At 38.5% G+C, this 21997-nt stretch overlaps 1 protein-coding gene across 4 annotated transcripts; it reads left to right on the forward strand.

The window, feature by feature from the left end:
• Positions 1–2904: 2904 nt before the first annotated feature.
• Positions 2905–21688, forward strand: LOC112053264 (facilitated trehalose transporter Tret1-like). Of its 4 annotated transcripts, none has more exons than XM_052888916.1 (8): positions 2905–2996; positions 3656–3826; positions 12085–12252; positions 13452–13546; positions 15450–15485; positions 16144–16304; positions 17254–17429; positions 19069–21688. In XM_052888916.1, the coding sequence occupies exons 2-8, from the start codon at positions 3760–3762 to the stop codon at positions 20019–20021; spliced, it is 1656 nt and encodes a 551-aa protein (XP_052744876.1). In that variant the 5' UTR covers positions 2905–2996; positions 3656–3759; the 3' UTR covers positions 20022–21688. The 4 variants fall into 4 exon arrangements, with proteins under 4 accessions (XP_052744876.1, XP_052744874.1, XP_052744875.1 ...); XM_052888914.1 differs by having other exon boundaries at positions 2906–3109; XM_052888915.1 differs by having other exon boundaries at positions 2906–3826.
• The last annotated feature ends 309 nt before the right edge of the window (positions 21689–21997 follow it).

Here is a 21997-nt window from a genome sequence, read left to right on the forward strand (position 1 = left end):
TACAATTAAAAATAAAATGACAAATAAATAAATAGATAGATAAATATATAGCTATACTTTATTTGCACGCCATAAAGACAAATACAAGTGAAATAAAAACATATTAAGAAGAGATCAGCATACAAAAGACGGCCCTATCGCTAAGTAGCGATTTCTTCTAGACAGCCTTCGGTTTAAGAAAACTTAAATGAGAGGAATTAAATCTTAGAAATGGGCCGATGGCTTAAATCAGCTAAATTCTGTTCATTTCCCAACAACTTTCCACTCCGGGCTGGGAGTTTTAGTGACTATTTCTTAGAAAAAGAAAAGCTTAGTATTTATTTACATATTTCAAACTATTATAGGTACATATAATGAATATTATTTGTTATTTTTGCCTAAAGACAGAAAATTAAGGTAATTACCGGTTAAAATCATTTTCAAATTTGAAAAGGTTTAACGGCGGATTTCATAGTTATTCATGAACCCATTGTCTTTCATAATTCGATCTTTTGAGATCATTGGACGCGATTGTTCAAATCTCGCTAATTATCCCTAATTTGGAGCTTTTAGCGTTTGCCGTTAGATGTTAAGAAGTGCCTAATTGTTAAGAAGTAGTTAATCTTAGTTAAAAGTCATTATTTTTAACCGTTCATCTATTTATCAGCAATATAATATTTATAGATTAAAAATGAAAATTTTGTTTGTTACATATCAGTTTTGAAAATATAGTATTTTTAATACTATATAACCTAACGTACCCAGATCCGACAGTTGTTATGAATTATCGCTTTTTCGCGGTTAATAGGAAATAAATAAATTAGTCACTATTTAGAAAGAAAAAGTCACTCTCCAACTGTAAAAGCCTACGTGTTACAAATAACATAGCTTACATAACCCTGTTGACACAGCCCAGCGCAAACATCGGAAATGCGTTGGAGATAGCGTGTTGTTCAGTCTCGGGTCAAGGCCCGCTGGCAGACTAAACATTGACTAATAGTCTCCAATTAATTCCTAATTATCGTTCATTATCTGTTCTATGATTGCATGTAAGCCATTCATTCAATATGGTCCGATTTGTGATAACGAGGGGCTATGCCAGAACTTTATCATTTTATACCTCAGACCAACTATTGTATAGGACCTGCCTTGCTATACGTTATTTTTTTTTTATTCTTTACAAGTTATCCCTTGACTACAATCTCACCTGATGGTAAGTGATGATGCAGTCTATGAAAATCCACACCCCTTTCGGTTTCTACACGGCATCGTACCCGAACGCTAAATCGCTTGGCGGTATGTCTTTGCTGGTAGGGTGGTAACTAGCCACGGCCGAAGCCTCCCACCAGCCAGACCTGGACAAATTAAGAAAATCTCAATCTGCCCAGCCGGGGATCGAACCCAGGACCTTCGTCTTGTAAATCTACCGCGCATACCACTGCGCCACGGAGGCCGTCAAATTAATTTTCTTTAATTCGTCACGTTAATTTTCTGTCAAAGTATATGATCAACGATCTAATGCGATTATAAAAACTGTCTCTATAGCAGCAATGTTTCATAGTTGTAATCGTGTTCGTCGGTTAAAGAGCTCCATAAAAATACCTTTTTGTGCAGTTGAATAATGTATAAAACGGGCAAAAACTTATAGTTTAGTAAAAGATATATACCAAATCTAAGCTCGTTTTCCTTAGGAAATGACAGAAAATTTCGTTTGTGAATATGGGTGCGATACTGGTCCTTCTTTAATTGGTCTGAGTTTTATACATATAAGCTGAAAGATTTTCAGCTCATGATTTTACCATAGGTAAGTGGTACGATACCCCGTAGAAACCGTGAGAGGTATGTATGCGTAGAATAGACCCCTTCCTAGTACGACCGCTTCTCATGTTATGCCGAGGGAAATGTATCGAAGATACCGCAGACAGGAAGGAAAATAGGCTGACAAAAGTCTAGCTATCATAGGTTCTCAGTCCTCAGCAGATTTGGATATGGAACTTAGACCCACATCGCTGGTACAATGCGGTTGGCTGGTTGGTGGGCTTAGGGTAATATTTCTCCTTACCCTTATCCCACTTAAGTGGGGTCGGAAAAATATGTCAATCTTTTCCATTCGTCTCTATTACTCGTCAACTCATCATCCACTCCTTTTACACACATGTCCTCTTTCACACAATCCAACCATCTCTTCTTTGGCCTCCCTCTCCTCTTATGACCTTCCACTTGCACATTCGACATTTTTCTAGTATATTGACATATGATTTTCCTCTCTACGCATTACATTTCATCCATCCCGCATTCATTCGACTTTTTACGTCTCGGTCCACATTACCATCGTTTTGAAAAAGCGACCCGAGGTACCGAAAATCGGAGCAAGCTGGTAGGGTTACACCATTTAAGGCAATTTTGGAAGATTGAGGTGTACCGCCAAAGTCCAAAACGTAATGTTTGACTCTAATAGCGATATATAATGTTAGTGATAACACCGGTATAGACGATTTAAAGAGCTCTCAGAAATCTGGATCTCGTTATTCGTTGGTGGGAGGCTTTGACCGTGGCTAATGGCTAGGCATCTTACCGTCAAGCGATTTAGCGTTCCGGTACGATGCCGTGTAACCGAAAGGAGTGTGGATTTTCATCCTCCTCCTAACAAGTTAGCCCACTTCCATCTTAGATTGCATCATCACTTACCATCAGGTGAGATTGTAGTCAAGGGCTAACTTGTAAAGAATAAAAAAAAAACCTTTATAAGGGTGCCTGAGGACATTCAAACGACAATAAATTAGGAGGTTCCAGTGTACTCCAGTGTTGGTATATTATTAGCCCTTTATCTTTTACAACCCTCGGTACAGCATCCCTTTCAATATCACAGGAAGGAAGCGAGATAATTGGAACCCTTTAGGGTAACTGGCCAGTTTTGTTTTGATTCCCAAAGGGACTGTCACGACTCTTAAAAAATGTCCTTGTTTTAATTTATCTCAATAAAATGTGCTTACAAGTTGTTGTGATTGTTCCAATTGGTAGCTAAATCTAAGTGGATAAAAATCCTATTTATTTATCTTATTGGTTGCTAAATCTAATTTCATTAGTATCTAAAATCAATTAATGTAATAGTGACTTATATTATAAAGAGGTAAAGTGTGTTTGTAAGGTTGTACGGGGTAATCTCTGGATTTGCTGAACCGATTTAGAAAACTTTACCCATAGAAAGCCATGTTCTTTGTGAGTGTCATATGCTATATATAAATATATATATTTTTTTTTTGTTAAAGATATTTGCCATATTTTTTAATAATATATTTATTTATTATATAACTAGCTGACGCCGCGCGGTTTCACCCGTGTGGTTCCCGTCCTCGTACGAATACGGGGAATAATATATAGCCTATAAGCCTTCCTCAAAAAATGGGCTATATAACACTAAAACAATTTTTCAAATCGGACCAGTAGTTCCTGAGATTACCGCGTTCAATCAAACAAACAAACAAACTCTTCAGCTGTATAATATTAGTATAGATATGACCAATATTACCATTCCCCTCCAACTAGTCGGGAAAGACTGTAGGAGTGGGTACGACAATAGGCCGGGAATCGAACCACCACCCCTCGGTAATGAGTCCGACCGCTCTTACCGTTGAGCTATTGAGGCTTGAGCTGTTTTATCCCTGTATTACTATAGGAACGGGAACTACACGGGTGATCTGCTAGTCTTTAAGTAAAGTTCCTATAACTATTTGATCATAGTCTATAGTATATTGAATTTTTAAATACTGAAAGTGTGAAATGAGGTTGTTGTTGGTTAACTTTGTACCGCACGTGTTTGCTTCAGGAGACAGCGAACAGGAAAAACGTAAGTACCCACTTTTTATATGAGTTAAGAGCGCGCAGCGCGTCGGTACGATATGGATAAAATTCGAAGCGCAAACGAGACGCCGAATTATGACTTTCACGTGAGTGAAAAGCACGGTGCGATTGATGTGCGACGCAAATTTTATGACGTGAGCGCCAAAACCATTTTTACCTAATTGCAAGTAAATTAAAAAACATATCGAAAAACAAAATGGCCATGTTCAAGATATATACCTAATTTTCTATACAAAACAAAAATTTAAGAGAATAAGTTTGCTTTTCCTGAGATTGAAAGCAAAATGTGAGCAAAACATGTATTTTTCAAAAAAATTAACTATCGAGAAAAGTTTTACAAATTGTGTATTTTGTATAGTCATAACGAAGCTAACACTTTGAAATATCATTTAACCCAAATATCACGCTCCTAACTTTTCCAGAATTTGAGATCCAGAACCATTTGTAACCACCAAATTACATAATAATAATAATAATAATTTATTTATTCATCAGAAAGCAGGTTTACAAAGATTACTTAAATATAATAAGACCCTGATACTCTCTACCATAATAATTTGGTGTATGAAAAATTTTAATAGACTATGTATAATCCTAATTTAAAAGCAAACAAAAAAAAAAGAAAACATATGTAATAGCTTATACAATTTAACATTTTAAGATTCAATGATTATGACAAATGTAACTCAAAACTACTGTGACAGATAAAATAAAATAATAGTCATAATATATACTGTCAAAATTATTAAACCTTGTTAAATTTAGTGCAAAGTCAAGTAATTATTACCAGTGAAATGTTAAAATGTCAATTAAAATTATGTCAAACACACATGTCAATTAAAATTGTGTCAAAATATTTATCATACGTCAAAAAAAAAAAAAAGAATATCATTAAAATTTGTAATTTAAATACTCATTTAAGTTATAGAAACATTTATCCATAAGCATTTTAGAAACCTTACTCTTGAAACTATTTACATTGTCAATCTTATAGATATCTGGTAGTTTGTTATATATTGAAATTGCACTACAATGTACACTCTTAGCGAACATGTCAAGCCTTTTTGGTGGCATTATTAGCTTATCTTTTCTTCTTCGCCTGACATCACTTAACTCATTGTAACTTTTAAAATATTTAGGATATCTTTTAACTAGTAATAATATTTCTAATGTATACAAACAAGGCAGAGGGAGAACATTGAACCTTTTAAACAAAGGTCTACATGAGTCAAGCGTGTGCAAGCCACATAAGGCCCTCAAACAAGCCTTTTGCTTAACGAACACAGTGTTTATAAGTACGGAGTTTCCCCATAAGATGATTCCCTACCTTAGCAGTGAAGAAACATATCCATTATATGCCAACAAAGCTGTTTTGTAACTGTTGGTTTGATATAATCTTCTAAGAACAAATACAAATCTATCCAACTTGGCGCATAATTGTTCGATGTGGGATTTCCAATTGCAATATTTATCAGTTATTATCCCCAAGAAAGTTAAGTCCCCATATTGCACACTCTTAAATATAATATGGTGTTTTAGAATTTAAACCATCGTGAGTGTTATTCATATTAATTGATTATGAAACACGGCTAAAACTCACGTGATATTAGGTCGGAGTATGCCCGACTAGTTTCAAACCCATACGGGGCCCTTAGTCATGAGCTGGTTCTTGGAACGAGGCACGATCCAAACTGCGAAGTGGCGGCGCGACGCGCAGCTGCTCGCATCGCGCGATGGGAGAGGGGTTGAGTGGTGGGGAATGAAGGTTCCGTTACATTCTCCGACGATTCATTAATGTCTGTGATTTGAACCTACTACCTCTCTGCTTATTGTAATGAGCTTTAGGGTGGTGTGATATTGGATCGACTCAATCGCCTGTAGGGTTCATAACTCGTCGTAGCCAGTAAGTAACAAGAAGCAGCGATTCGCCCATTCCGTTATCAGCGACGGGCACCTCGTAAATCGGCTGTAGGCAGGGTTGATACATCAATACATATTTATTTTTTTACTAAAGGACGCCCGCGACTTCGTCTGCGTGAAGTTTAGTTTTCCTTATGAACCATGGATTTTTCCTATTTCCATTTCTACTATATAACTATTTCCATTCCAAATTTCAGCTAAATCGGTTCAGTAGTAGCGGCGTTAAAGAGTAACAAACATCCAAACATCCATACAAACTTTCGCGTTTATAATATTAGTAGGTTAAGATATATACATATAGGATAGGAAAAAGTGATAGCTCAGAGGATATGACCTCTGCCTCCGATTCCTGTACCTCCGTTTGCAGTTATGTGCATTTTAAAATTCAACATCACGTGTCTCAAACGGTGAAGGAAAATATAGTGAGGAAACCTGCATACCAGAGAATAATTGTACCAAGTTTCGTTAAAATCCGTCGAGTAGTTTTTGTTTCTATAACGAACATACAGACAGACGGACAAAAATTTTACTGATTGCATCATTACATTTTTGGCATCAGTATCGATCACATTATAGTTATTTTGGAAATAAATTTCATGTACAGAATTGACATCTCTACAAATTTATTATATAGATAAGTCAGATGACTATATGAAAGTGACAACCCTAGCAACACGTCATCTTTTTTTTATCACTCGCTCCAACGTTTTTATGATTGCAGATAAGGAATGTTGGAAAAATTATGATCCGGACGAGGGCGGCTCTGAGGGGATTGTTTTGTGGAAACATTTCGTTGCCTATTCCGAGATTACTATAAAAAACAAACTATTATTGGCCTATTTTAACGGCCTAACTACACGCTTAGTTATTTTTTTATATCTTTGACAAGTTATTCGTTGACAATCATACTTGAAACTAAGTGATGATGCCGTGATGAAAGCGTGCTAACTTGGAAGTAGCAACAAGTTTATTCCACCGATGGTTTGGCATATACCATCCTACTGGCAAAGGCGTACCGCCAAGCGATTTAGCGTTCCAGTACGATGTCGTGTAGAAATCGAAAGGTGTGGATTTTTCGTTCTTCTCCTAACAAGTTAGCCCGCTTCCACCTTAGATTGCTCATCATTTACCATTAACCATTAGGTTAGATTGTAGCTTAGGGCTAACTTGCAAAAAGATAGTGAAAAAGTCTCGTCGTCATCAACCCATGTACACTGCTGAGCTCGAGTCTCCTCTCAGCATGAGAGGGGTAAGGCCAATAGTCCACCACGCTGGCCCTATGCGTATTGGTAGACTTTACACACGCAGAGAATTAAGAAAATTCTCTGATATGCAGGTTTCCTCACGTTTTCCTTCACCGATTGAGACACGTGATATTTAGTTTCTTAAAATGCACACAACTGAAAAGTTGGAGGTGCATGCCCCGGACCGGATTCGACCCCACACCCTCCGGAATCGGAGGCAGAGGTCATATCCACGGCTATCACGGCTCTTGAATAAGTCTGCAGGTTAGCAATTCAGTTGACATCGCAAAACCTCATAAATGTAACTGAAGCCATCGCCGCTGTAAAAATGTGTACCGTAAAAAGGCGTATCATCAAGTATATTAGCTGTAAAGTTTTTACTGGCCACGCCGCGGTTAAAAAATCGGGATTTTACGCGTAAAATTACTTCTTTTATAGACATTGTGTTATATTACAGACTTTGTGTTTGTTTAATCGACTATATAAAGGAAAGAGGTCAATTCAACACCTCTTTTTCGTTACATTTAAAAAGTTTGTTAGTGTCAAAGCTCGCCTGGGCTTAATTTTCAAGAAATGAACGAAAATTGATATCCGAAACTACAGAACCTAAAGTTTTGAAAATATCCTACTAATATTATATAAATAGAGTCGTGATAGCCCAGTGGATATGACCTCTGCCTCCGATTCCGAAGGGTGTGGGTTCCAATCCGGTCCGAGGTATGCACCTCCAACTTTTCATTTTAAGAAATTAAATATCACGTGTCTCAAACGGTGAAGGAAAACATCGTGAGGAAACCTGCACAGCAGAGAATTTTCTAATTCTCTGCGTGTGTGAAGTCTGCCAATCCGCATTGGGTCAGAGTGGTAGACTATTGGCCTAACCCCTCTCATTCTGAGAGGAGACTCGAGCTCACTGCTGAGCTCGAGTCAGTCGAGTGAGAGGGTTGATAATGATGAATATTATAAACGCGAAAGTTTGTATGGATGTTTGTTTGTTACTCTTTCACGCCGCTACTATTTAAATGATTTGGCTGAAATTTGGAATGGAACTAGATTTTACTCTGGATCAACACATAGGCTACTTTTCATCCCGGAAAAATCCATGGTGTCCGCGGGATTTGTGTAAAACTAAATTCCACGCGGACGAAGTCGCGGGCGTCCGCTAGTACTTTATATTTTGTTTTAAAAGAAGATTATTTATCTGTTATTTAGTAATTAAATTGTGAAATTACTACTAGTTGGAAAAGAAGCTTTCGTTAACTAAAACGTGTATAAAATTCAAGTTACAAGCAAACCCGGGAATCCTACTTGAGTTATTGATTATAAAACTAAAGGCTTATCATTGCCATAGACAGAAAAATATAACTTTATCATCATCTATACAATTCGCTGCGCAAGTTTTTATAAATCATTAATTCTTTTCATACAATAACCTACATTATGGTTATAGTAATAAGTTTTATTATTGTGTGAATGTAATTGCTTATAGGACTAACATTGATTGTCAGGCGATCAGACTAGGGTTGTGTCAAAGTTTGAAAGGCTATCAGTCAGGTTTGCTCAAGCTTATATTATATTATTAGTTTTAATACATGTTTAATTTTAACTTGAAAAGTCTATACTAATATTATAAAAAGTAAATATTTCATTTTATGTTTGTTTGTTTGTTATGATTTAACTGAAAAAATACTCGGCCGATTTTAATGAACGACATACGGCAACTGTCACCGGCACCGAGCTATAGCGCACGAATCATAAAAAGCTAAATCTTTACACATAGGCCATATTTCTTTCCTAAGAGAATCCAACACTGCGCTTACTAGTGCGGGTTCGCCATTCCAGCACTTTGGGACCCCAACGTCCATCGGCTCTTCGAACTATGTGCCCCACTTCAGCTTCGCAACTCGTTGAGCTATGTCGGTGACTTTGGTTCTTCTGCGGATCTCCTCTTTTCTGATTCGATCACGCAGAGATACTCCTAACGTAGCTCGTTCCATCGCTCGCTGTGTGACCCTGAGCCTTCTTATGAGGCCCATAGTTAGCGACCAAGTCTCGGAACCATAGGTCATCACTGGCAACACGTACTGTTCGAAGACTTTTGTCTTCAGGCACTGAAGAATTTCGGACGATTACCTTTTACGTTCAACAAAACACACAAATAAACTCTACAGGTTTATAATCTTACTATAGATGACCTTAAATTGGATTATGTTTTATGCTAAACGTATCGTTTTAGCATAAGCATTAGCATTGGTTGTTTGTAGCAATGCAAAGCAACCCGTATTAATGCCAGTTAGTTCAAATACAATTTAGTAAACAAATGTTCATATATAACATACCTAGTTACATATTGTTGGTTTTGGGTAAACCGGTACGCTATATCAATAAAATTAATATAATTGTTTACAACGATATTTTATAGTATAAATGATCGTTCATTTGTTAATGTCATTATCATGAACCCATATTCGGCTCACTGTTGAGCACGATGTTAAATTAAAGGTCCTTCACGCTGGCCCAATGCGGATTGGCAGACTTCACACATGCAGAGAATTAAGAAAATTCTCTGGTATGCAGGTTTCCTTACGATGTTTTTCTTTCACTGTTTGAGATATGATAATTAATTTCTTAAAATTCACACAACTAAAAAGTTGGAGGTGCATGCCCCGGACCAGATTCGAACCTATATCTTCTGGAATCGGAGGCAGAGGTCATATCCACTGGATCGTTATAGTGGGATTTTGTTTATTTTTTAGTCTCTCATTATTCCTGCAATCAGTCGTGAGCCATTCAGCGGAAATTTAAGTATTTGTATTACGGCGTGTTTGGTGCGAAATCCAGTGATTTGCCCATATATAATAATGTAGTGTCTATTTCATGACATCTTGTGGTGCTCGGTCTCTTGAGCCTTTTGAAAGTTGTACCAGGTTTCTTCATCATTAGGTTCCTTGCAAGATGATTTGGATGTTTACGAATACGCTTTTGGCATGTTTTCATTGAGTGTGCAACTTCTGTCTTTATAGTTTTAATTTTTAGTTCACGATGTTATAGTGGGTGGCAATGAAAATTAGCATAATATCATTAAATATTATCAAGTATCTCTCTTAAACTAATGCAGGCCGCAGTTGACCAGCCCTGTCCCATCTCAAACAAGCCACTATCAAGATTATGTTCTTCGTCGCGCCAGTCAATTACATAGCGCTGAGATTTGCGCCTAACTCCTATATCTAGCACTTTCTATATATAGAAAAAATATTTGTATATGTATATATAGGACAAGTTTAGTTGTGTGTTCAGCATAGTGTTACAAGTATGTATACTTTTTTTTTTTTTATATAAATAGTGGGAGCAAGGTCAGTTATTATCAAAATATTTGGGTGACTGCCTCGTGTATTGTAATCATGGTATTTTAAGTGGATTGCTAAATTGCAAAAGATTGTGGACTTTTTTTCTAAACTTTGTTTGGAACTAGCGGATTCCCGCGACACCGTTCATGTGAACTAATCTGCGGATTTCTGCGGATCTCCTCATTTTTTATTCGATCACACAGATAACTCCAAGCATAGCTCGCTCCATCGCCCGCTGAGTGGCTTTGAGCCTTTTTATGAGGGCTACAGTAAGCGACCAGTTCTCGGATCCGCAAGTAACACTGGCATCACGAACTGTTCGAAGACTTTCGTCTTCAGGCACTGAGGAATTTTGGTCGAAAAGTAGTCGCGGAGTTTCCCGAACGCTGCCCACCGAGTTGGATTCGGTGGTATACCTTTTTCTGAAAATTGAGCCTACGGCCTACCTAACTGAATCGTGTGTCCTAGGTACATACATACGCGTCAACAATTTTGAGCGCAGAATCCTCAACAATAATGGGTCGAGCGGTACGGTATAAGCGTTCCACGTCACTTTTTTTTTTAAGAATATTTATCATATTTTTTATATAACCAATATGACCAATATTCCCGTTTATCTCTAACTAGTCAGGAAAGACTGTGCTAGGGGTGGGTACGACAATAGACCAACGGGGCGGGGATCGAACCACCAGCCCTTGGTGATGAGTCCAACCGTTCAAAGTCGGAGAGGAAATATGTAGCGTATAACTACCACGCAGCACTCATGCGGATGGGCGGGATGAAACGCAAGTGTTTCAACTATTTCTAACCAAATTAAAATAAATAATAATTATTATTGTTCTCAGATAAAAAAGGCTTAAGTACTTAATACAATAAAAGAAATTGTATATTTTCCTGAATGCTTTTATCCATAAATAGATGAATATTCAATGTTCCAAAACGCACACTTGATGTTTTTACTTACTTACCTATTTGTGAAAAGTAAACAAGAGAATTCAATTAGCCTATCACCAGCTATCCGTGGAATATAGATACTAATATGACTAAGGTCAAAAGACCAGGTCTTATCTAACCTTGCAACCACCTACAATATATTGAAATATAGGTATAAAGTTAAATAAACAAACTTTATGGACACCTTCACCACCCTCATGACTTATTTTTGGATGGATTCCATAGATTTTTCAGGGATGAAAAATTGTCTACGTGTTAATCCAGAGTTAAATCTATTTTCTTTCTAAATTTCAGTCAAATCGCTTTAGTAGCCGAAGTGCAAAGTAGGAAAAAACATACACATATATACACAGACTTTCGACTTCATAATATTAGTGTGATAAAAAGGAGGCATTCGTATAAAAAGTCATTATTACAGCGATAGTATGAATAAGAGGGAGGTTGGTGGCTTGGTTCATATCCTAACGTCATCGGCTCTTTGAACTATGTACCCTGCCGATTGCCATTTCAGCATTGCGATTTGCTGAGCTAAGTCAGAAAATAGAGTATAGCTTGGCAACTTCGTTCGTAACACTCTCGATGTTACGCGTGGGGCGGTAGCGATGAATGAAAAACCCACGACTGATGCACGTCACTTCCACGTGCGCACGATTTCACACCCGCAGTCTTTCCGCCCGTCGCCCGCATATCATTGGAGAGTTATCAACAAACTTGCCAGATATAAACAGTTACTCGTAGAATTTTAAGGGTGTTTACATAAAGGTTGTTCTCACTTCCAGTGGATGACACAACGACCCTGGATGCAGAAGCAGGCGTTTCCCACGCCGAGCCTGACACCAAGAACGGACACTCGCTGCACTCCAAGGCGCTGAAGCGGCTGGAGACGGTGCCTGACATCAAGAGGGACACTTCGGGGATCACCACTCAGTACATCGCCACTGGCATAGGTAATATAACCACTGGCATAACTAATACCACTTACCAAGTCATTGCCACTGGCATAGCTAATACCACTTACCAAGTCTTTGCCACTGACACAGCTAGTACCACTTACCAAGTCATTGCCACTGGCATAGCTAATACCACTTACCAAGTCATTGCCATTGGTATAGCTAATACCACTTACCAAGTCATTCCCACTGGCACAGCTAATACTACTTACCAAGCAATTGCCACTGGCATAGCTAATACCACTTACCAAGTCATTGCCATTGGTATAGCTAATACCACTTACCAAGTCATTCCCACTGGCACAGCTAATACTACTTACCAAGCAATTGCCACTGGCATAGCTAATACCACTTACCAAGTCATTGCCACTGGCAAAGCTAACACCACTTACCAAATCATTGCCACTGGCATAGCTAATACCACTTACCAAGTCATTGCCACTGGCATAGCTAACACCACTTACCAAGTCATTGCCACTGTCATAGCTAACACCAATTACCAAGTCATTGCCACTGGCATAGCTAACACCACTTACCAAATCATTGCCACTGGCATAGCTAATATCACTTACCAAGTCATTGCCACAGGCATAGCTAATACCACTTACCAAGTCATTGCCACTGGCATAGCTAACACCACTTACCAAGTCATTGCCACTGGCATAGCTAACACCACTTACCAAGTCATTGCCACTGGCATAGCTAACACCACTTACCAAGTCATTGCCACTGGCATAGCTAACACCACTTACCAAGTCATTGCCACTGGCATAGCTAACACCACTTACCAAGTCATTGCCACTGCCATAGCTAACACCACTTACCAAGTCAGTGCCACTGGCATAGCTAACACCACTTACCAAGTCATTGCATATATGCAAATATAATATTAAAATGTTCTTTGGCCAATTGCATCCTTTTTATTAAAGACTAGCGAACGCCCCTGACTTTGTCCGCGTTAAGCTCAGTTTTTCACAAATGCCGCGGGCAATGCAAGATAAAAAAAACATAGTCGAATATAAAATAGCATATCAAATGCTTAATAATCTCCTCTTCTATCTTCCAGTGAAAGTCCCATCAAAATTAGCTCAGTCGTTTTAAATAGCCCGGACAAACAGACAGACAAACATACTTTTGTATCGTGCAACTATAAGTCACAGACGGACGCTTAATTTTTTTTTATATGTATGTTTCAGTCAATTTGGGCGCATTTGCCACGGGCGCCTGCGTGGCCTGGTCGTCCACAGCACTGCCTTTGCTGCTGGAGGCAACTCCTGGGGAGCATGCAGATGTTAGTTCACATTCACACTATCAATATTTATCATTATCAACCCATATTCGGCTTACTGCTGAACTCAAGTCTCCTCTCAGAATAAGAGGGGTTAGGCCAATAGTCCACCACGCTGGCCAAATGCGGATTGGCAGACTTCACACACGCAAAGAATTAAGAAAATTCTCTGGTATGCAGGTTTCCTCATGATGATTTTACTTCACCGTTTGAGACAGGTGATATTTAATTTATTAAATTGTTTGATATTTAATTGCACACAACTGAAAAGTTGGAGGTGCATGCCCCAGACCGGATTCGTACCCACATACTCCGGAATCGGAAGTATCCATTGGGCTACCACGTATCAGGTAACCAGGATTGTATCTAGTGGGGGGGGGGGGGCAGCTATACCTACTTAAGGCAGGGGGCAGCCCCCCAAGTATCTCGCCACCACATCTACACTTACAATGAGATGGGAGAGACAAACGCATGTATATTTCATGGAAGATAAAAAGCTCTACATCTAAATAGCTAAATAGCGGTCTTAAGAGCGCGCAGCGCGTCGGTACGATATGGATACAATTTGAAGCGCAAACGAGACGCCGAATTATGACTTTCACGTGAGTGAAAAGCACGGAGCGATTGACGCGCGACGCAAATTTTATGACGTGAGCGTCAAAACCATTTTTACCTAATTGCAAGTAAATTAAAAAACTTAACGAAAAACAAAATGCCCATGTTCAAGATATATACCTAATTGTCTATACAAAACAAAAATTTAAGAAAATAAGTTTGTTTTTCCTGAGATTGAAAGCAAAATGTGAGCAAAACATGTATTTTTCAAAAAAAAAAACAAACTATCGAGAAAAGTTTTACAAATTGTGTATTTTGTATAGTCATAACGAAGCTAACACTTTAAAATATCATTTACCCAAATATCAGGCTCCTAAATTTACCAGAATCTGAGATCCAGAACCATTTGTAACCACCAAATTACATATTGCACACTCTTAAAGAATCCGTGGTCTATGTAAAATAAAATATATTATATAAAGAAATAAAAATAAAAGCCGAGAATATTATGTAAAGCTCATATTTATACTTAATACATCCATTAATAATATTGAGAATGAGAAACACGAAAATAGAATTTTCTGGAAAACAGAGAATCCATTCAAGAGTTTCGATTACCGATGTGAAATATTCAAAGTTTAAAACAATCTGCAACCCGACACGGCCGGCGAAGCTTCACAAATTATGTTTTGCACAACAAACTCAATTAATAAAGACACAGCCCGGACTGTTTGTTTATTTTGTCCAATTTGTAATATATCTGTTGGTATAGACGCCAAAAAGCGGATTCGAATTGTTAAGCGGCAAATCAACATAAGGGATGATACTTCCTGGCATTTTGTTTAGTATTTCCACCAATTTATTTTTGACGTGACGTCTTATAATTTGATAGAGCCGGCTGCACACTCGAAAAAAGATGACGTCATGCGTCGTTTCCTTGCTTTAGGATTGCCAACTTTAAAATAAATAAAGTATATTCTAAAAAAAAAGAAAATTAAATATCACGTGTCTTAATCGGTGAAGGAAAACATAGTGAGGCAAACCTGCATACCAGTGAATTTTCTTAATTCTCTGCGTGTGAGAAGTCTGCCAATCCGCATTGGGCCAGCGTGGTGGACTATTTGCCTAACCCCTCTCATTCTGAGAGGAAACTTGAGCTCAGCAGTGAGCCGAATATGGGTTGATAACGTAAAGTATATTATGGTCTATGAAGATTATTAAACAGTATTTTAGAAAAACGAACATTTTCTTTTGAAAAATGCAACCATTCCATCAGTATTTTCTTATGACGTTGTCACGTTTAACTCGTCAGTAAACCGACTTTACAGACAACCGATTTTTTTTGTTTCAGTTTCAACCTCTAAACGGCACACATCCTAAGGTTTCGGTGAGTTGTAAAATAATTTGTCCAGAGTCCATTCGTGAAGTTAACTTAAATTTTAAGTAAAAACACGCTATTCTTTGTTTTGTGGGTTAAAATGAATTGTTGGTCAATTGATGATGCTTATTGTTATAACATCATCATCATATGATGCTATGTTAGGAGTACCTCTGCGTGATCGAATCAGAAATGAGGAGATCCGCAGAAGAACCAAAGTCACCGACATAGCTCAACGAGTTGCGAAGCTGAAGTGGCAATGGGCGGGGCACATAATTCGAAAAGCCGATGGATGTTGGGGTCCCAAAGTGCTGGAATGGCGACCCCGCACTAGTAAGCGCAGTGTTGGATTCTCTTAGGAAAGAAATATGGCCTATGTGTAAAGATTTAGCTTTTGAACTGATGACATCAAGCGAGTCGCAGGGATTCGCTGGATGCAGGTGGCTCAGTATCGTGATGTTTGGAAGTCCCTGCAAAAGGCCTATGTCCTGCAGTGGACGTTCATCGGCTGATATGATGATGATGAACCCCTAAAGTGGTGAAATAGGGGTTGAAAGTTTACATTGATTTCCAAGTGGATGAAGTCGCGGGCGCTAGTGTTGAAATAAACGTATTATTCTTTCTTTGAAAAAAGAATTATAAGTTTTAAAAATGTTGGTGTTCCCAGTTGACCAGAGCCCAGGGATCTTGGGTGGCGTCTCTGCTGTGTCTAGGGGCGCTGTTTGGGGCTGTGCCTGCTGGGTTGATCTCGGAGTACTTTGGACGGAAGAAGACCTTGCTGTACCTCGCCTTGCCACTGCTGGTGTCCTGGATATTGGTTGCTTCAAGGTGAGTCGCGTAAACTAATATTATGTATATTATTAGGATAGAATTTTCCCAATTATCTGCGTGTGTGAAGTCTGCCAATTCGCATTGGGCTTGCGTGGTGGACTATTGGTCTAACCCCTTTCAATTTTTTTTTTATTCTTTACAAGTTAGCCCTTGACTACAATCTTACCTGATGGTAAGTGATGATGCAATCTAAGACGGAAGCGGGCTAACTTGTTAGGAGGAGGATGAAAATCCACACTCCTTTCGGTTTCTACACGTACCAGTAGGTACACTAAATCGATGGCGGTACGTCTTTGACGGTAGGGTGGTAACTTGCCACGGCCGAAGCCTCCCACCAGCCAGACCTGGACCAATTAAGAAAACCTCAATCAACCCAGCCGGGGATCGAACCCAAGACCGCCGTCTTGTAAATTGACCGCGCATACCACTGCGCCACGGAGGCCGTCAAAACGTCATATATCTAGGAGGAGAGGAGATTCGAGCTCAGCTGTGAGCCGAATATTATAAAATAAAAATATACTTAAACAAATACACATCACTATCTAGCCACAAAGTAAGCATACAGAGTAGCTTGTGTTATGGGTGCTAAGATAGTTGATATTATAATATTAATATACAATTATATACTACATATAAATACTTATATAATGTATAAATACACACAGACACTGGAAAACACTCATGCTTATCACACAAATATTTTCCAGTTGTGGGAATCGAACCCACGGCCGTGGATGCAGAAAGCATGGTCACTACCCACTGCGCCACGCGGCCGTCAAATGATGGAACTATGCAGAAAAAACAGCGGGGCATCTGCTAGTCATCATAAATATAATGTAACATCCCGAATTGAGCTTTTAATATCATTTATTCAGTTAATGGGAACTGTAGCGAGTGTAACGCAAAATAAACATATAATTGTTATTTTAAACTACCCACGTTCCAGCCCGAACGTATACGGGTTGTTCGTGGGCCGCTTCGTGGGCGGCGTGGCCGTGGGCGCCTTCAGCGTGGGCGTGCCGCCCTACGTGGAAGACATCGCCGAGAAGCATCTGCTGCCGGCGCTCGCTAACTTCTACCACGTGCTGTTCGCTTGTGGACTGCTTTTTGGATACATCATTGGTAATATTAACTTTGACAGTTTTTGAACTATCCTGTATCGAGATTTGTTTTAAATAAATTCCAAACAATTCTCAGAGTTGACTTTTATCAAAATTAATATAATCAATATTTATTTCGGATAGAATACCTGTCTGAAATATACCAATTTTTTTTTTTTTTTGGAGGACGATGAAAAAAAGATGTTTCTACACGACATCGCACCGGAACGCTAAATCGCTTGGCGGTACGTCTTTGCCGATAGGGTGGTTATTAGCCACAGAAGCCTCCCACCATCCACACCCGGACCAATTAAGCAAATCTCAATCGGCCCAGCCGGTGATCGAACTCAGAACCTCCGTTTTGTAAATACACCGTGCAAACCACTGCGCCACGGAGGCCATCAAAATTAAAAATATTAAGAGATTACTCTAAAAACTCAAATTAGAAATTGCGTATCTGATGTATTTTTTAAATTTTAAAATTATAATCTGGGAGTATGTAAGTGTCAGAATCTATGATACAGTTTTTATACAATCTAATCTAATAAAAGGACAATAATGAACAATTCAAAACTGTTTTAACAAAAATGGCATGCCCCGAACCCACACCCTCCGGCATTGTAGGCAGAGGTCATATCCACTGGGCTATAACGGCTCTCTAAAAACGAATAAGACGAGGTAAAGACGAACCCCAGCTCTCAGACTTTCATGTACAGATAATATTTAATTTTTCCAAACACACCCAACACGTCGCACAAAATAAAATTAAATATTAGCCGCATCCCACAGCGTCGGTACGTGGGAACTGAACTGATGTGGGAATGCTCAGTATTCTGCCGCGAGGGCTCGTAATAATTTATATTTATTTTGTAGCCACTTCTACCCTCATAATAATTTCGCGCACGTCCCTTCGCCTTACGTCCTGACTCCTGTAGGATTGCCCGCGATACATGCTTTGATGTGAAAACTAATTCTGATGTAAAAAGCGAAATTTGTCGCAGAATGGCGCATGAGACGCGAATGACTAATGGGTACATGTAAACTATAATATTGTAGAAAGGAAATATTTTTGTTTGTTCGTTTGTAGCGAAACATTTGGACCGATTTAAAAAAATATCACAAATAGAAAGCTTCATTATCAGTGCTACATTATCAACTATTTTTTTAAATTCTTAATAGACTTGCGATTGACTACAATCATGGCTGGTGGAAAGCAATGATGAGGTCTAGGTTGGAGCGTGCTTGCCCAGAAAGTGCCTATTGACTCTTGTTTTAAAGGTGCACAAATTATAAGTGTTAGGAAACACATAAGCCAGAAGGGCATTCCACATCTTCGCTGTTGTTATTAGGAACGTCGATGCGAAACGTTTTGTGCGAGTCGACTAGACATCGACAACAAAAGGATGCCAATTCGCACGGTGTCTCGCTGTTATGTGGTAGAATGGGGATGGAGGGACTAGACTAATTAGTTCACATTCTCGGGGGAAAAGCCTATGCTCACAAAACAACATGATTTTCTATTGGTAAAAGAATTTTCTAAATGGGTTCCAGATATTAACCCCTACAACCTCACAAACTTTCTTATTTATCGTTTAGAGTAAAATTATTAGTCATAGATAAAATAAAACTTATTTTCTAAAATAATATATTTAATTTTTCAGGTATGGTTCAGATAATATCCTGGCTGTCAGTCCTCTGTGCGAGCGTTCCCATCGCGTTCTTCATAGCCTTCATATTTCTACCAGAGTCCCCTGCCTACCTAATGTCCCAGGGCAAGTTCAGTGAAGCCAAAGCAGCACTGAGGTACTTCAGAGGGATCGACAATGACGTCGACGAAGAACTGAAAACGATCAAGGAATCTCTAAGAAACTATGCAAAACATAGAATGACGTTCAAGCAATTGTTCACCACGCGAGCGACTGTCAAAGCACTGGTCGTTTCTTTCGGTCTCATGATCTTCCAGCAGATGAGCGGCATATATCCCGTTCTTTTCTACTCAGAGATCATCTTCAGCACTTTTGCCAATCCGTTGTACGCTCCAGAAGCGACGTACATACCGAGTATTATCCTCGGCTTCTGTTTAGTCTCTTCTACGTACTTCTCGACGATGTTCTTCAAGAGGATAAGAAGGCGTGTGCTGCTTCTGACCTCGTTTTCCGCAATGGCGTCTAGTTTGGGAGGTTTGGCGATTTACTACCAATTGATTGCGTCAAATTTATCATCGAACAAGACTTGGGTCCCTGTGTTTGCTTTGTGCATATTTGTATCAGTGTACGCCGCTGGTGCCGGACCAATACCCTGGCTGATGCTGAGAGAAATCTTCCCTCCTAACGTGAGAAGAAAAGCCACTGCTATAACGGCTGGTTTCCACTGGTTCCTCGCATTCGGCGTCACGAAACTCTATCAGAATTTGGAAGAGCTGGTAAAGCCTGGATGGGCGTTATGGAATTTTGCTTTCACTTGCATTATTGGGACGATTTTTGTCTATTTCTTCGTGCCGGAAACTAAGGGACGGACGTTGGAGGAGATCCAGAATGAATTGGAAGGGATCCACAAAAGGAGGGCTCACAGGCATGTGATTCAAGTTGAGACAGTTGCTGTATCATCTTCATAATTCTGGTTTATTATTTCTTCCCCTGATTTCTACGTGGTAATGTAGTAAAAAGCGTTTTAGCTTCAATAATTTTGTTGTTGAGTTGTCGGACTCAGTAAAAAAGGAGGTTCAAGAGCCGCCCGTTTGACTAATGTCACAACTAATCCCAAAACAATTTGTAATCAGTTTGGATCCAAACTGATCAGTTTGGATCGTGCCGCGTTGCAAGAACCAGCTTATGGCTAAGGGCCCCGTATGGGTTCGAAATTAGTCTGGCATACTCCGACCTTATATCACGTGAGTTTTAGCCGTGTTTCATAATCAAATAATATGAACTCACGATCACTTATTACATCACTTATTACGATCACTTAAACAGTTTATTTTTTCTTAATTATATAGTTTTGTACTCATTTAATTAGATTGTTGTTAGTAGCGTGTTACTTAATTAAATTTGTGAAATTTGATAACTTCAGTTTGAGTTTTGGTTACAATTTTGATTTGGAACCCAGCATCAGTATTTATGAGATATGAATTTGCCTTTCAAATTATTATTCAAATTCCAAAGTTTTCAAATTACAATGCTGAAGTTATAAGGTTGCATTGCAAGCTTTGTTATTTATTATGTCTTGTCATTTTAGATTTGTCGTACGACAAAATGTTTCTATACGTTGTTTTGTACGTAAACTTATGCTCTTGATATATTTTAACACAAAAGTAAGAATAAGATTAAGTAGATCCTCTAAATAAGGCTATTGTACTGGGTAGACTTAAAAGATATTTCTATTTATTAATCATATATATATGTATTTTTTTGCAATATAATATAATTATATATCGTTTCGGTTTAGTATACGTGATTGATATTTAAATGATTTTTACCTTCGGTACGAGTAGAAATCACTTAGGACAGCAAATTGACTTAAAATTACATCTTGACTAAATTCATAGACAATCAGTGTCTTCTGCATCCTATACTCTGTGGCTTAGACTGCACAATTAGTGTGTTGGATTGTTTATGGTTTGCTACAATCATGCTTGATAGAAACTAATGTTAAGGTCTAAGATTGGATATTTTTGTATTCTTATTCAACTGCCTATTCACTCTTGAGTTGAAGGTGCATAAATTGCTGGTGCCAGGTAAAATTGATTTAGATATAATAATAACTCATTTATTAATTTGAAAATGCAAGGTTTACAGTTTGTTCTTTTAGATACATGCCCTTATACTTTCTACCTTAATAGGTGTATGAATACATTTATAGATCATCATAATATTATAAATAAAGATATTGAAATATCTTTATTTCTAGGTAATTAAGATTCTGTAAATATTTATTTTATATCAATGTGTTATTATAATTGACAAATCACTCATATCACTATTTGTCAATGTCAAAAGTTTTAAATGTCAATTGTCACACAGCAAAGAGTCTAGAAAAGCGTATATACTGCAGTACGCCATCTATAGGCCTAGTGAACTGTCTAAGACAAAAAGTCTTGTTACAAAAAGTCGCTAGTGTCGTTGTACAAGTTACATAAGTCTTATTATTGGTATATAATATTATATTGTTAACTTAGTAGTTCTGCGAACTTAAGTTTTCAATCAAGGAGTAATTTATTGAACTGAGACTTAATTTAATAATAGTTTTAGTTGAGTTACAATAAAGTGGAGTATATTGTATTTATTTTATAACTTTTATCTTAATATGTGGGGTGTAAGGGGGAGGCTAGTACCAGTCAGTCTCCCCAACTGCCAACCTCACCTGCTCGTGGTGCACCCTGCAGATAGACCGACGAGGCTCTGGCGACCGACGAATGGCGGTATATCCATTCCCACAGGCTAGATTACGAAATGCCTCAGGCCGGTGTCGGGCAGCAGCGACACCGGCGCGAGTGATCTAGCACTGCGCTGACCAACCCGCATGCCCAGCGTGGTCAGTACTGGGCAAAACTTTGTATGGACGGCAAAAACAAAACACAGCCCCTAGTCCCCG

This window comes from Bicyclus anynana, chromosome 24 (genome assembly GCF_947172395.1).
Source record: "Bicyclus anynana chromosome 24, ilBicAnyn1.1, whole genome shotgun sequence".
NCBI lineage: Eukaryota > Metazoa > Arthropoda > Insecta > Lepidoptera > Nymphalidae > Bicyclus > Bicyclus anynana.